Here is a 16,663-nt window from a genome sequence, read left to right on the forward strand (position 1 = left end):
AGACCTCGTTATGCCCAGGGGTCAAGCTGCCGGACACGGGCGGTCACCCATCCATCTCCTCTTGTGACCAACGTCACGTGCCACCACAATTGAATTCGTGGAACTCAATGATTTATCGAGTGAAACACGTGTAAGTGAGGCTTCCCTGTATACAACAGATTGACAGAGAAGAGGTGGTGGTATGCTAATTTTGGTAAATACTAGATTCTGATTGGTCAGTCAAGGGTTTCTAATGGCAAAAGCACTTAATTTGAAGAACACACCAACGAGAAATTTAATATTTATATTTATAGAAAAGTTGTTCTTTCTCAATAATTGTCAGTGGGCGTTTAAATAAAGACAGGAACAATTAAAGATTTTTGAGAAAGAAATGCTATTGAAAACTATGAGATTTGATTACAGGTAATTTTATCAAGGTAATACAAAGGAAAGTTTTAGTTGGGGTGGCCTTGTACCTTATAAATGTCCTTATAGTATACCGTCACGAATTTTGAAGGGAACAACTGAATGAACTGCCAGTGTTTGACAGTGCAACATTTATAGATCTGTGTCCGGTTTAGCAGTTATCCGATTTCAGATTTTAGAAAGGTGTCCCGGTTAACCAGCCAATACGAAAACACGTAGACAGCGAAGAGTCTCTATGAACGAGTGGACCCGGAAGTTTACAATCCCCGCCAGATTGCGAAATGTGTTGACGTTCTTTGTGCCACTTTTTCGACTCAGTGATAAAAGCTACTTATATCATCTTTCAAATGGGTGACGTCGGTCATGTTTTTTGACGAAATAAAGGTGTGAACCATTGATGGGAATAAAAGAGTGGCCGATTTGATCGCTCCCGTTAGCATCAAGAACAGATTATCTATGAAAAAAACCCGTAGTATTTCCTTAATGCACGACACTTATTCGTGTTATTGACTAATTATTTCAGCAGTTCAGATTGTAGTACATTTATTAAGAATTATATATAATGTACACATAATGTTCGTGCTATCAATCATTTTTATTGAACATGAATTAAATTATGAATTTTTCACCATGCTCACTTCGGGACACTCCAGATGAATGTACTATGATTACAGTAATTAAACTGGGGGAAGAAAATCAGTAAATAGGAAATTACAATAATGTCGATGATATGACATTGAAATTGAATTTGCTTTCTCCACTAAAATATTTGTCAAACTTGCAATGTAAGTAGTTGCAACGAAGAGAATGATAAACTTATTACTCATCAATATATTTATCACATTTTTAGAAAGTGCTGAGAAGACATTTTTTATTTATAGAACAAATGCCAGTATATGCCAGCTACAACTAGATCAGACTAGATTTAGCAATATATACTGACAACCAACACTATTCCCTCATTCATGTTCTATACTCTGTGCATGTATATAGGAAACTCACACAACAAACTGTGAGTAAATTCTGTAACTCACTTTAAACTGGATTATGCTACTTTGTATAATGATAAATATTTTGAATAAATGTGCTTAATAAACTTAATTAGTTCTGAGGTTTTGTGCTTCGCAATACAATGTGCCATGTTATGAGGATTGTATCATTAGGTGAGATTGTATTGATACAATAGGATAATGTACCGGTATCTACAAAAGGGTAATGTATCCATACAAAACGATAATGTAAATATACAAAAGCATAATGTGTCTATAAAAAAAGAAACAACTTCGGTTAATTTGATACTTAACTGTTAAGAAAATGAATTGTCAGAAACTGATTCTTGACAGTATTATTTACAATCATTGTTTGCTTATTCTCTTTGCGTTCTTTTGATAATGGAATAGAGAATGACAATGATGACAGCTGAAGATATTTTAAGTATGTCATGAAATTAATTGTGACATATTTATATATTTCTTATAAAAGATTGGGTACAATGAATAATTTTTCAGTGTCAATTCTATACATTTCTGCGTAGTGGACATGCATCTTTGGGTTGTGTAAAGCCATGCATATGATTCAAATGATATGTATAATAGAATCCAACATATGAAATGAACACAATGTATATGTATAAATTAATACAGTAAGCAATACTCCACAATCAGTTTGTTATTTCTAAAATGTTCTAATCGTATGAACCATATAATTAATTACCATTATGCTGGGATTAGACGTTTTCAGATAAATTTGCCCTGTACAGCTTACATATATTCCCTGCATGTAAATGATATGAATATAATGAAGAAGAATTTCTAACCAGAGAAATTGAGACACCCACTTATATTTCAAGTTGTGTGGCGCTGTGGAAATAATGTGGTAGTTGTGAACTTCTAGCAAGACTTTTATCAGTGTTTGAAAATACAGCTGCTCAAGATGTGATCTATTTATGATGAGAAACTAAGACATTTTCTATAACATTTACAATTCCTATTCTTGGGGAAATTGGGGGCAGAATAGACAGGCAACTCTGACAGCTGAAATATTGCTGACTGAGGCATAAAACAACATCACTTATTTTGCTGAAGAGTCAAGAGTCATTTACTGATAAGATGATATGAGTAGATAATATACAATCTTCTATAATATGGCATTTGGACTTCTTACTAGATGAGGGCCGATGGGGTAAAATTGTTCGCCTGTCACACCGAAGACACGGGTTTGATTCCCGACATGGGTACAATGTGTGAAGCCTATTTCTGGTGTTCCCCACTGTGATTGTGCTGGAATATTGCTAAAAGTGTCGTAACACCATACTCACTCACTCTTATAGGACGAAAAATAAAAGGAAATGGTTAATTCTTTTTACGGCAGACTTTTGGTTATTTTACTACAGAATTTTGGTAATTTTAGACCAGAAGTTTGATAATTTTTCCACAGACTTCGTCTGGGACTGATTATAATCTTGGGCGTAAAACAACAATACCCACTATGCTGAAGAGTCACTGGTCATTTACTGGCACAGGTAGATAATATACGATCCTCTATGATATGGCATTTGGACTTGTTACAGGACGAAAGGGATTGTATGCACAATGCCACGGAAAACAGAGAGAGGAATTCTGGGATACAAAAAAGACCCCAAAAATCAAGTCCTGTTTTCCTTCAATCCTCGAGATGGAGATGAGTGTCCCACAAGTGACTCAGAGGACTCGGATTATCTCCCTTCTGATGAAGAGCGACCATCTTCCTCCAATAGGTACTAGTCTGATATAACATGTTTTAGACTGATGGTAAATGGTGGGGTAGCAGCGTGGTTAAAGCGTTGCCTCGTCATGCAGACGTTCCTTTCCTCACATCAATACCACTTTTCTCTCTCTCTTTCATCCCATAGACATGGAAAATGAATTGACTCAATGAATAACATTTTGCATGACAAAAAGTGACACACAACGCAAAAGAAAATGTCATCTTCGGGTATTGCTGTTCGATAAAGTGTGCTTTGAGCAGGTCTTGATGACGAGTTAGTACCCACTTCATTACTAAATAAACAACAAACATCGAATGAAGCCATAACCCAAGTTTAGTAAATTGATAATTATTATGAAAAGAGTTTTACTCAAAAGTCATCTTTGAGAGAAATTACAAACCATTGAGTACCAGCACAATCATTTTTGTCTCTGTCTTAAGAGTGAGTGAGTGTGTGAGTTAATATTTAACGTCACATCAGCAATATTTCAGCCACATCGTGACGATCTTAAGATAATTATTGCTGTGTGGTATAGATAGTACAAGATGCTATGCCCATATTTGGTGTCCCAGGATGATTGATTGGTTTGTTTCAACCAAGCAGTTGATTGTGAAATTTGTTAACGATTATTTGAAAATTATGTCTTTCACTTTGTTTCTGGGAAATAATACTTTAATTATTGAGTTTAACAAGTCTGTAATTGACTTGATTGCTGTTGCAATGTTTGCGAGTAGTGTTTGTTTTGCAGAGTATAGTGAAGTTTCAATGAAACATTTTGTTATTTTGTTAATTGTTATCTACGCGATGGATACAGAGAATGAAACTCTAAATGTGAGATCTATACTGTAATGCAATTGCTTGATCAATCATTGTCATTCATTGATTGCTGACCAATCTTCAATTTTTCACGAAATCCCAACACTAATCCTATAGGTGTGGTAAAGTTTGTTTTGTATTATTTGTTGTTCAACGCAACACTGAGTAAATTTCATCTGTATGACGACAGCCTTTAAATGAACAAATCTGGACCAGACAAACCAGTGATTGGTATCAAGAGCATTGTCCTATGCCATTGAGGGAGATTATCATGCAATCAACCAAGTAACTGAGTAAGACTACCAATTAATTCATAAGAGTTATCTCTTACGGCAAGCTAAGGTGACTGGTTAGAATAGGTCTTTAGCAATCCATGCTTGTCGTAAGAGGCGACTATGCTTGTCGTAGGCGACTAACAGGAACGATGGTCAAGCTCACTGACTTGATTGATGCAAGTGATCATATACCATTTGCTTAGATCGATGCTCATGATGTCAATCACAAGATTGTCTGGTCCAGACTTGATTATTTACAGACTGCCATCATATAGCTGGAATATTGCTGAGTGCGGTGTTTATCAACAAACAAAACAACTGGGGACATGGTCTATGCCAGAAGCCCCACAGGAATCAGGGTGTGTATCATCAACTACACTGCAGTCTGGTCCAGCTTGATTATTTACAGCTGTAATAGTGTTGTCTGTGGCACAAAACAACATTCACTCATCCATCAACTAGACTCTAAAAATATTATAACCGTTTCAGTAAGAATACTACAAGAAAGCAAGCATCAAGAAGTAACCATGGTAACAAGACAGGAAAAAGGAAGTCACATGACCAGTCTGACACACGGGCCAAGAAGGTAGCAAGACTTTCACAAAATGAAGCATCTCTCGTGTTGACATCTGACTTCCAGGGCCGTCTGCCACCAGAAGTGTGGCTGAAGATATTCAAGATGGTGGTGTACAGTGATGGAGCTCTGCCCTTCCTGTGTCGGTAGGTGATGGTGGAACCCACCATCTTCCTGCTTCTTGGAATTATGTTTATGGGGATGTGATTAGTTAATATTTTTTCATGACAATTTATGCCTTTTGTTTTTTATCAGTTGTTTTTCAAATTTGTTGGCCAAAAATTCAGTGTAAGTGGTAAGACGGAAAGCTTTCAATTCAACATTTCACTTTTCACAATTGATGAAGTAAAACAAACACGTGTCTCACATCTGTCCAGAGAGCAGAAGGTCAGTGGTTTGATCCACAGCCATGTCATAACAAAAGATGGTAAATGTACTTGTTGTTACCCTGCCTATTGCCCATCATTTAGGACCGCATCTGTGGTCTTGTGGTAGAGCGTCCGCCCAGAGAGTGGAAGGTCCGGGGTTCAATCCCCAGCCGCGTCATATCAAAAGACGTTAAAAGATGGTACTTGTTGTTACCCTGTCTGGTGCTCGGCATTAAGGGGCTAAAACGAGGACTGGTTGGCTCGGCGTCAGTATACTGTGTCTGAGTGGGGTATTCATGTTAAACTGAGGCATGGTATCTCAGTGAGAAAGTACTATAAATCGGCATCAGTCCGGACTAGAACCACACAAGCAGCTACACAAACACACACACGTACATGCACGTCGCTATATAAGTGCAATAATCTTGGACGCAACGTTAAACCCCATTTCACCTCACCTCACCTCACCCATCATTTAGGGATAAAACAAGAACTGGTGGATGCGGAGTCGGTATACTGTGTCTGAGTAGGGTATTCATGATAAACTTCGGCATGGTATCTGAGTAGGCTAGCACTATAAAACCAGCATTAGTCCGGACTAGTACAAGCGGTCACACATATATACACGGTAAAAGATCGCTTTGACAATAGAAATAAATTCTGGGTTTACTACAACACTCTCAACCAATAACATCACACTCCCGCTTTTACATGTTGTCAGAGCAGCCAAGGTGTGTTGCATGTGGCGTGAGCTTGCAGAGAACCCATTGCTATGGGACACAGTGGACCTATCATATGGCTGGATCAAGTCACAAGACCAGACTCTGATATATCTAGCCAATCAACGACTGAGTCAGTGCCAGACATTGTCCTTGTCGATGTGGAAGAACCTCACCAATCAGGCTGTCAAGGTAATCCTTGTGAATCAAGCTGTAATACACCAGTTTCATTCTGTCTCTGGTATTATAGACTACTGTATTCGCTGAATTGAGCGCCCTGCTCCAATAAGTGATCCCTTATCAATTTGTAAGTGTAGTCTTTCTATGCGCCCTCTACTAAGACCGAACATTTAGAAAACAGTCTGGATTTCATTGTGTATATTGCATTTATCATCCAAAACTGGCTCCCACAGTAGATATCGCTTGGGTGAGATCAAACGATATCTCCACTGTAGATGTCGCTGCAATGAAATTGCATCACAATGCTTTGCAGACCATTGTGACGTCATTGGTTACCATGACATCACAATCAAATGACATCACTAATGACTCTGCTACTGAAGCTGTTAGCAGTACTTTTTATGCTTAAGACACTGCTTATTACTGTCTACAAACTGAAAAAGTTGGAAGAATGATGTTGGATGATAAATAAATTCTCACCCTCGTGTCTTTTGATATCAAATATATCAACACTCGTTGATTAAAGTGGAAAAACTCCTCGGCAAGCCTAGGAGTTTTTCAACTTTTATCAAGTCGTGTTGTTATATTTGATATCAAAAGACACTTGGATAAGAATCTCTATATATTACACAGCAGCATAGAAGGGGTATATAATTGCAAAGTAACTAGTATTAAAAAAAGCTTTATTTTCATTGACCTTTGAACATAATTTTTTCATGACTAGTCGATCTCTGACAGCAAATTTAACTTATTGGGGATGGTTTTATTGTGTATTGTGGAACGTTTGATCAACTTTTTTCACTGTGAATATACTCTTTGAGCATTCAGCATTCTTCACAGATGAGTGAGTGAGTGGTTTGGTTTAACGCTGGTTTGAACAGTATTCTAGTTATATCAATGCGTGTCGGCTTAATTTGGAAACCAGTATGTTGAAATCATGATAGAAGTTGACTATTATTTTTTTATATGTCTGGAGTACTACTGACTGGGTAACACAACATTCTTTAACTCTAATCTTTCAGGTGCTGTCAGAAAAGTGTCCCCTCTTGAAGAGCATTAACTTGTCATATTGCAAGAAATTGACATCAGAGGGTATTACTGCCCTTGTCAACAACTGTTGTGATATTGAAGATATTGACCTGTCGTTTACATCAGTAAGTGTCATCTCTGCACAGGGGTCAGTTCCCATTGATATTCTACTTTAGAATATGTCCTCTGTAACCAATGATTGTTGAAAGAGTCGACTGAATGGATGAGGTGGTCAGACTTGATGACTTTGTTCATTGTGTGTCATCATCCTCAAAAATCTGAGATGTTGCTCATCATATCAACCACTGGTTGGATGGTTCATGTCCATGTCACTAGCTTCAACAAAATAAAGTGCTCATGTTAAAAATTTCAAAATGGCTGCTGCTGCTGATTTGGTGAGAAATACAGCCTTTACCCTTCTTCTCTGAAACCATTAGACATTGTTTTCACTTGATGCTCATAACAGCCTTCTTTACAATGATGTAAGGTTTTAATTTTGAAAAATTCACAAATGTTGTTGTGTACTTGTTATTGTACTCTGGTTTACGTCATCATAGGGCAGGATCATCCATAAAACAAAAACACAACTTGGTGTGGCATGAATAAATATTTGAACTTTATACTTTCAGAATGATGCTGTCTCTGTGTCGTGTCTGAAGAACTTGGTTCAGAAACTTGGCGGCAATCTACGTCACCTGACAATAGGCGGCAACACATTGAAGGGATTCCCTACATTCTTGACAACACTCATGGTACAGTATTCAATTCTATGACTTGGTCTCTAGTCCCGTGCCCTCGTCAGGATTCTGGGTTAGAATTCTAGGTCCCGAGCAACCTGTGCTGGTCACACGATGGGGGTTCCGTGTTAGAATAGGCCCCCAGCAACCTATGCTGGTCTACACTATGGGAGTTCTTGGTTAGAAAAGGCCCCCAGCAACCTAGGCTGGTCACACGATGGGGGTTCTGGGTTAGAATAGGCCCCCAGCAACCTAGGCTGGTCACACGATGGGGATTCTGGGTTAGAACAGGGCCCCAGCAACCTAGGCTGGTCTACATGATGGGGATTCTGTGTTAGAATAGGCTCCCAGCAACCTAGGCTGGTCTACACGATTGGGATTCAGAGTTAGAATAGGCCCCCAGCAACCTAGGCTGGTCTACACGATGGGGATTCTGGGTTAGAATAGACCCCCAGCAACCTAGGCTGGTCTACACGATGGGGGTTCTGGGTTAGAATAGGCCCCCAGCAACCTAGGCTGGTCTACACGATGGGGATTCTGGGTTAGAATAGACCCCCAGCAACCTAGGCTGGTCACACTATGGGGGTTCTGAGTTAGAATAGGCCCCCAGCAACCTAGGCTGGTCTACACGATGGGGGTTCTGGGTTAGAATAGACCCCCAGCAAACTAGGCTGGTCTACATGATGGGGGTTCTGGGTTAGAATAGCCTCCCAGCAACCTAGGCTGGTCTTACACGATGGGGGTTCTGGGTTAGAACAGACCCCCAGCAACCTAGGCTGGTCTTACACGATGGGGGTTCTGAGTTAGAATAGGCCCCCAGCAACCTAGGCTGGTCACACGATGGGGGTTCTGGGTTAGAATAGGCCCCCAGCAACCTAGGCTGGTCTTACATGATGGGGATTCTGGGTTAGAATAGACCCCCAGCAACCTAGGTTGGTCTACACGATGGGGTTTCTGAGTTAGAATAGGCCCCCAGCAACCTAGGCTGGTCTACACTATGGGAGTTCTGGGTTAGAATAGGCCCCCAGCAACCTAGGCTGGTCACACGATGGGGTTCTGGGTTAGAACAGGTCCCCAGCAACGAATGCTAGTCATGTTGGGCGACCTAATGGGTCGGATGGTCAGGCTCGGTTGATTGATTGAGTGTCATCGTACCCCAATGGCATGGATCACTGCTCATTGGATTCAAGAGAGGATCAAGCTGCGTGGGCGATTCTGGCATGAGAAGAAAGTGACACAGAGTTTCATAGATTCACCGCTGAGGTGATACATTTTGGTGATACATTTATGACTGTACAGCTAAACAAGCTAAATGAAAGAATGCATACTCTTGGGGTCAGATAATGCTTACAAGTCAAAGGTATGTGGTATCTCTACCGGGCACGGAGACAAGGACAGTATTGCCAGGGATGTTTCTCATTACTTGACACCCACCTGTTTTGTTATGCCTATGATGTCACATAGACAATGTGGTCTTAGTAAGCTAATAATCAACCCACTTGTGTCCTTCCACAGAACTCCTGCCCTAGCCTGGAGACCCTGGATGTATCTAATGCAGTGTTCTCTGCAGACTTTGTGTCCCTCAACATCGAGGCATTTCAAGCTCACTGTTCCAAGTTACGAGTCCTCCGGCTCACGAATTCCAAGTTTCGAGCTTCATATGTCTCACAGAGACTCAAGGTGGGTATAGAAGGGTAGGAAATACAGGGACACCTCGGTAGTCTGGATCCTGTTAATCCAGACTATGCACTATAAATAGGGGGCACGGGTGGTTCAGTCGTCTGAGGTACCGTGATTTGCTGGCAGAGTTGCGTCCCTTGGCTATGCCAGAAACATATGATTGTGGGTTCGAATCCCGGTTCGCTCCAATTAAGTTTCTAGGTTTGTCAGCACCATACCCGTGCACGTGGGTTTCACCGAAGTGGTATAGGTCTGAGACCTGCATCACTTCGGGCTTTCCTCCAACATTAAGCTGACACGCCACGATATAAGTACATGGTGGTTGGGTTTCTATTTATTGTCTTTGATAGAGAAAGATATCCGAGCTGACCAGTCCTTGTTTTAGCCCCTTAATGCTGAGCGCCAGACATGGTCACAACAAGTACCATCGTTAACATCTCTTGGTATATATGTGTATTGTATCACTACCCAGTCATACTTCAGGCCCAGTCATACTCCTGCTCCATGACTGTGGAATGAAGCCCAAACCATTTACTTTATGAAAAGGCATGTCCAGCCAGCTTTCTGCAATGAGGACAAACATAATATTTTTCAGTGAAGAGAAATGTATTGTGTAATAAATGATTTCAAAGACTATATGTCTGCTTCAGTCAAATTGTTGTTGAATGTTGTTGAATGTTGTTGGCTGTTGTTTTGCAGGCAGAGTCCCCTGGGTTTCCACAGTTGGAGCAAGTTAGTCTGGCCGTCAGCACGTCGGGGCTCAACTCATCACTCGGGTTTGATGACGACTTCCTGTCTAGGTGAGCATCGAGATGAATATTGTTACAGCCTAAGGCAGGGGAGATAACTAGAATGGTGTTTTGAGTAACAAGAACAGCCATACTTGTATTTGATCATGGCATTAGGTCGGGGGTATATAGTTATACCAAGGTTCCGTCCGTCCGTCCGTCCATCCGTCGGTCTTTCCGTCTGTCTGTCCGTCCGAAAACTTTGTCCGCGCGATTTCTCGTAAACTATTCAGTGGATTCATCTCAAACTTAGTACATATAATCTGTGTCATATGGTGGTGCGCAGTCAAAAGAAAAAAATTGCTTTTATTAATTTTCCATTTTTGTATGAATTTTTCAAACCCTAGCCCTATCCATTATTTAATTTGAAACTACTGACACACTAGGCGGGTTGGGGGTATTAGTGAGCCACGCTCACTTTTGCCCTTGTTTGTTTTTGGTGAGAGCCATCACCATATCTGTGGGTTGTACTAAAGTGGTGACCATCTAAGACCTGCTTTTCAGGCTTTCCATTCACATTAAACTGGTATGCCATGATGCAGTTAAAATACTGTTTAAAGTGATATTCAATACCGTTAAAGATCAGAATTAAACCCAATCACCCACAGCTTCACTTATCTCTTGAGTACAAGATTCATAGCCCATGTTTGGCATCCCCTGTCTGGAATATTGCTGACAGCTGGGTACGATACTCATTCACTCTCCTATGACTGGCCAGGTTGCTGAAGTCATCGGTTGAGTTGCGACTGCTGGACCTGCGAGGCTGCACCAACCTGTCCACGACGTCACTGCAACATCTTCCCGTCACACATCTCGTGCAGCTCCATCTGTCACAGAGCTCCGTCACCAAATATGCTGACCTTGACATGGTCTTTAAGAAGGTGAGACTTTGCTCTCAGTTGTGGTAAACTTGTGGAGATTCCAGGACAGAATAGGTCCCCAGTACTCCATGCTTGTCTCTCATGGGTATTTCAGGGCAAAATAGGTCCCAGTACACCATGCTTGTCTCCCATGGGTATTCCGGGGGCAGAATAGGTCCCCAGTATTCCATGCTTGACTCTCATGCGTATTCCAGGGCAGAATAGGTCCCAATACACCATGCTTGTCTCTCATGGGTATTTCAGGGCAGAATAGGTCCCAGTACTTCATGCTTGTCTCCCATGGGTATTCCAGGACAGAATAGGTCCCCAGTACTTCATGCTTGTCTCCCATGGGTATTCCAGGGCAGAATAGGTCCCCAGTACTTCATGCTTGTCTCCCATGGGTATTCCAGGACAGAATAGGTCCCCAGTATTCAATGCTTGTCTCTCATGCGTATTCCAGGGCAGAATAGGTCCCAATACACCATGCTTGTCTCTCATGGGTATTTCAGGGCAGAATAGGTCCCAGTACACCATGCTTGTCTCTCATGCATATTTCAGGGCAGAATAGGTCCCAGTGCACTATGCTTGTCTCCCATGGGTATTTCAGGGCAGAATAGGTCCCAGTACACCATGCTTGTCTCTCATGCGTATTTCAGGGCAGAATAGGTCCCAGTACACTATGCTTGTCTCCCATGGGTATTTCAGGGCAGAATAGGTCCCAGTACACCATGCTTGTCTCTCATGGGTATTCCAGGACAAAATAGGTCCCCAGTACACCATGCTTGTCTCCCATGGGTATTCCAGGACAGAATAGGTCCCCAGCATTCCATGCTTGTCTCTCATGCGTATTCCAGGGCAGAATAGGTCCCCAGTACACTTTGCTTGTCTCTCATGCGTATTCCAGGGCAGAATAGGTCCTCAGTCCCCTTGTCGAGATTCCAAGGCAGAAAAGATCACCAATTCATGCATGTTACAAGAAAAAGGGCCAAACAAAGCTCTATATCTTTATTAATACTTTTACATAAGTTGTACCAGAATTTGTATGGTACTCTGACCATCTTTACCTTCCAACACTGCGTAAATCTCTATTCCAGAAGGGGCCAAACCTTACACTTATACCACTCCCTAGATTCAGTAGATGGCGAGGGAACTTGTTACAAGGATTTATCTGTGCTGGCTCAGAGGCCTATAAATATCCACAAGTCATCAGCTAGTGTCAGTAAATATCCCAAAATTTGAATTACAGCTTTCCTAACTCATGCTATATAGTCATAACAAATGTAATGACCTTGAAGAAGTGACTTTAATTTCACTCACCAATTTGAGCAAAATAACAAACAAAAAGTTCCGTGGCAAGGCCACTGAAATCCTTGGATTAAGAGAGGTAACTCACAGTCTAGTTTAGACTTATGAATATGTTCTAACAGTATATGGTATTAACATGGCATGGTGATTATACCTATGATTTTCACCTATCAATATTATCAATAATCAAGCAAATTGATGTCAAGATTGATATTTGTCATTGATGTATTGTCATCGACCCATCTCATCGGCCGTCAGTTAATCCTTATACCTCAATTGCTACTCTGTTGTCCAGTGGAGGCACAGTCTGACCCATGTAGATCTATCATGGAACAGTTTCCCCGAGAACCTGGACAAGGGCGTGGCAGCCCTGGCAGAGGGGGACCAACCCTCGCCTCTAGAACACCTCAACATTGCCGGCACCTCAGTTGGAGTGACCCCTGTCAAGTAAGTGGCGACGGTATTACAACACTTGGTTGCTGATTGTACTGAAACTGATTCACCAGTTCACAAATATTGTATTCTTTATCCTGTCGTACTCCAGATAGACTGAATAATATATGTAACATAACCATGATTCAATTTCTTTTGAGTTGCAGGAGTACAAAAGACATGAGACATTTAAAAAACCCTGAAGTATTGCAAAAGTACCCAATGTAGCTTCTCAGCTTGCATACACTAGTGGTCAATTTAACTGTTGGCCCATTACAATTACGAAAGGCTTGCTGAAACATAAAGTAGATGGCCCATCTGGCTAGTCAAAATTTCACCCCTTCTCTGTATATTTTTTATTATTTTAATTGGACACTGCTCATGAATCATGTAATTTTGATGAGAAAATATTTAGGCAGGATGAGGTCCTGTGAATGGTTAACTCTAAGATAATCTCGGTAGAATGATATAAAATCACCATGTGTCAAATGGAAGCCAGGATTATATCTCAGAGTGCAGGAAAAGATGTTTTAGGGGTGAGGCGTTCTAACATTGTCAGATCACCCTGGGTAACTCAGTCATGGCCTCCAACATTTAGTTTTGGGCCAGTTGGTTTAGAGAAGGGCCAGTTAGTCTGGAGAACAGCCAGTTAGTTTGGAGAAGGGACAGTAAGTCTGGAGAACAGACAGTTAGTCTGTAGAAGGGCCATTTAGTCTGGAGAACAGCCAGTTAGTTTGGAGAAGGGACAGTTAGTTTGGAGAAAGGACAGTTAGTCTGGAGAACAGCCAGTTAGTCTGGAGAACAGACAGTTAGTTTGGAGAAGGGACAGTTAGTCTGGAGAACAGCCAGTTAGTCTGGAGAAGGGCCAGTTAGTCTGGAGAAGGGCCAGTTAGTCTGTAGTAGGGCCAGTTAGTCTGTAGGAGGGACAGTTAGTTTGGAGAAGGGCCAGGTAGTCTGGAGAAGGGCCAGTTAGTCTGTAGGAGGGCCAGTTAGTCTGTAGGAGGGCCAGTTAGTTTGGAGAAGGGCCAGTTAGTTTGGAGAAGGGCCAGTTAGTTTGGAGAAGGGCCAGTTAGTCTGTAGGAGGGCCAGTTAGCCTGTAGAAGGGCCAGTTAGTTTGGAGAAGGGCCAGTTAGTTTGGAGAAGGGCCATTTAGTCTGTAGGAAGGCCAGTTAGTTTGGAGAAGGGCCAGATAGTTTTGAGAAGGGCAAGTTAGTCTGAGAAGGGCCAGTTAGTTTGGAGAAGGGCCAGTTAGTCTGTAGGAAGGCCAGTTAGTTTGGAGAAGGGCCAGTTAGTCTGAGAAGGGCCAGTTAGTTTGGAAAAGGGCCAGTTAGTCTGTAGGAGGGCCAGTTAGTTTGGAGAAGGGCCAGTTAGTCTGTAGGAGGTCCAGTAACTTTTGAAAGGATTAAGCCCTGCTGGCTACATACAAATTTGTTGTTAAATCTACACGATACCGGGGTACACAATTTTAATATCTTTAGTTACTGATCAAATGACGGGTTTGTGTTATAAATATGAAATTATTCCATGATACATGTGTATACTGGAAAAAAGTAGTTTTGCTGTAAATAAACAATAAGGATTCACTGGTTGTCCTGAATGTATGTCGTGCATGTCTTGCAACCATGGCAACAGGGACAGAAATTCTTGTTCCAGGCACAGAAAAATATCTGATCTCTTAAAAATATCCCATCCCTCTCCCCCAAAACAGTCAATCCCTAATGAACTGTGTGTGTAATCTTTCGTCACATTGTGTGTTTATTTACTTCAGCTTTTTTTGTTAATTATTACTGATTCAGTATAGACATACTGTTGTGCTCTTTTGATTGTCAAACTAATCCAGAGGTCATGCATCATGCTTTTGCTGACACACTGTGATGTAACTGAAATACAGTTCCAAGTAGAAATGTTATATTTGGGATAACACTTTCTCTGAAAGTACAGATTCTAGTACATTTTTGGTCTGAGTCCCATCTGGGATTCAAACCCATCCTGCCAGAGTGAGGCACCTAATCACCAGCACACAAAGTCAGCGATCTAATGAAAGTCCAACAACCGGTAGTCCAGATCACATACTTTGTGTACCCCTCTGACAAGTGTAAATTGGCATGGTTCCTATGGCCGTAAGTACATGATCGAACCCCCTACTTTCAGACTGGTGCTGGAGTTGTGCCCCAAGCTGACCTTCATCAATCTGACGTCCTGCCGATCTCTGCCCCGAGGGGTCAAGAGAGAGTTCAGCGGAAAGAAGAAGATTGATAAGCTGAAGAAAGAGTTTGAAGAGGTTTCCGACTCCGAGCTAGACAGTTTATCAGACTAGAACTTTTCACTCTGATGTGAAATGTGTTTTGTTTTTAGTACTAAATGTTTTAGAAAATCACTCCTGTTAATGGTTGAACAATGGGAGGGATTTGACGAACAACATGCTGAGTTTACAATATACCTGATGGCAGCTAATGAATAATGTATGTTATCTAACGCCACGAACATCAATATTACAACTGTAATAACATTGTGTAAAAAATCGAGTCGCGACAGGCATGCAGTTGTTGGTGACATGAGCTACAATCCACAGTGACCCACTATCATGTTTTTTTTGTTTACAGATTTTTGGCCCATAAATTAAGGTCAGTGGAACGGAAAAAATAAATAATATATAATCCAATTTCAAATATATTTTATATTTTTCCTTAAATGTTAAGTAGGTAGGCAAGAAATTGTGAGGGTGGGGAAGATAAATTTTCAACAGGTATTAATTGAAGTATTTTAGATAAGCGACAGTATAATACTTTTTTTAAAAACATTTTACTTATTTCTTGTCAGCTGATTAAAAACACCACTGCTTTAACTTATTTTATGTTTTTACCTGTCAATTTTTGTGACTCGGCGGATAAACCAAGTTTTAAAAAAAAGTTGGCCTAAAGATACACATTGCTTTGTTGGTCACTGTGATAACTTTCACATCACAACTATTAAGTGTACTATTACAGCCCAAGTTACTGTGAATATTCGTGGCCCATTTCCAATAGGAACATAGGAGTGATGAAATACTCAGGATTGCCTCAGATGACCTTGTTAGTATGGATTGATACACCTAGTTTTTGTCATTCCTAAGAATTTGTCTCAGGTGCAAAATGGCAGCAATGTATCAGTACTTTTGATAACCATGTTTCACCTTTCAACTGTTTCCATTCTGTGAATGAAAATGAACCCTCATGGTTTTTTTATATTTTTTACTTCAAGGGGCCAAGGAGTTCACACATGAACTTTCTTCATTTGTGATCAGGAATGGGCCTGGTACCAACTTAAAAAGTAAATTTTTGTTATAAATAAGCTCAATAAATAAATATATGGCTTCAAAATGCCCTTCCTTCTTTGTTTTTTCTATTCATCCAAGTCACCGAGTCTGACCACCTGATCCTTTTGGTTATCTCTTGCAACCAGCAACGGTTGCTTCGGACCAATTCTAACCCAGAATCCCACGCGGTGACCAGCATAGGTTGCTGAGGATGTATTCCAACCCCCACAGTGTGACCAGCATAGGTTGCTGGGGATGTATTCCAACCCAGAATCCCACAGTGTGACCAGCATAGGTTGCTGGGGACCAATTCTAACCCAGAATCCCACGGTGTGACCAGCATAGGTTGCTGGGGATGTATTCCAACCCAGAATCCCACGGTGTGACAGGCATAGGTTGCTGGGGATGTATTCTAACCCAGAATCCCACGGTGTGACAGGCATAGGTTGCT

The 16,663-nt window shown here is 41.2% G+C and overlaps 1 protein-coding gene across 3 annotated transcripts; it reads left to right on the plus strand.

The window, feature by feature from the left end:
- Positions 1-685: 685 nt before the first annotated feature.
- LOC139458863 (F-box/LRR-repeat protein 6-like) lies at positions 686-16,244 on the plus strand. 3 transcript variants are annotated; one of them, XM_071240296.1, is made up of 11 exons: positions 686-789; positions 2,975-3,160; positions 4,732-4,962; positions 5,906-6,095; positions 7,106-7,237; positions 7,742-7,864; positions 9,365-9,529; positions 10,229-10,329; positions 11,036-11,198; positions 12,781-12,932; positions 15,069-16,244. In XM_071240296.1, the coding sequence occupies exons 2-11, from the start codon at positions 2,997-2,999 to the stop codon at positions 15,232-15,234; spliced, it is 1,587 nt and encodes a 528-aa protein (XP_071096397.1). In that variant the 5' UTR covers positions 686-789; positions 2,975-2,996; the 3' UTR covers positions 15,235-16,244. The 3 variants fall into 3 exon arrangements, with proteins under 3 accessions (XP_071096397.1, XP_071096396.1, XP_071096398.1); XM_071240295.1 differs by lacking the exon at positions 686-789 and adding an exon at positions 1,144-1,190; XM_071240297.1 differs by lacking the exon at positions 686-789 and adding an exon at positions 1,144-1,190 and having other exon boundaries at positions 12,822-12,932.
- The last annotated feature ends 419 nt before the right edge of the window (positions 16,245-16,663 follow it).

The sequence above is a fragment of the Haliotis cracherodii genome, unplaced genomic scaffold, assembly GCF_022045235.1.
Source record: "Haliotis cracherodii isolate W230 unplaced genomic scaffold, xgHalCrac1.p SCAF_13, whole genome shotgun sequence".
NCBI classification, from domain to species: Eukaryota; Metazoa; Mollusca; class Gastropoda; order Lepetellida; family Haliotidae; genus Haliotis; species Haliotis cracherodii.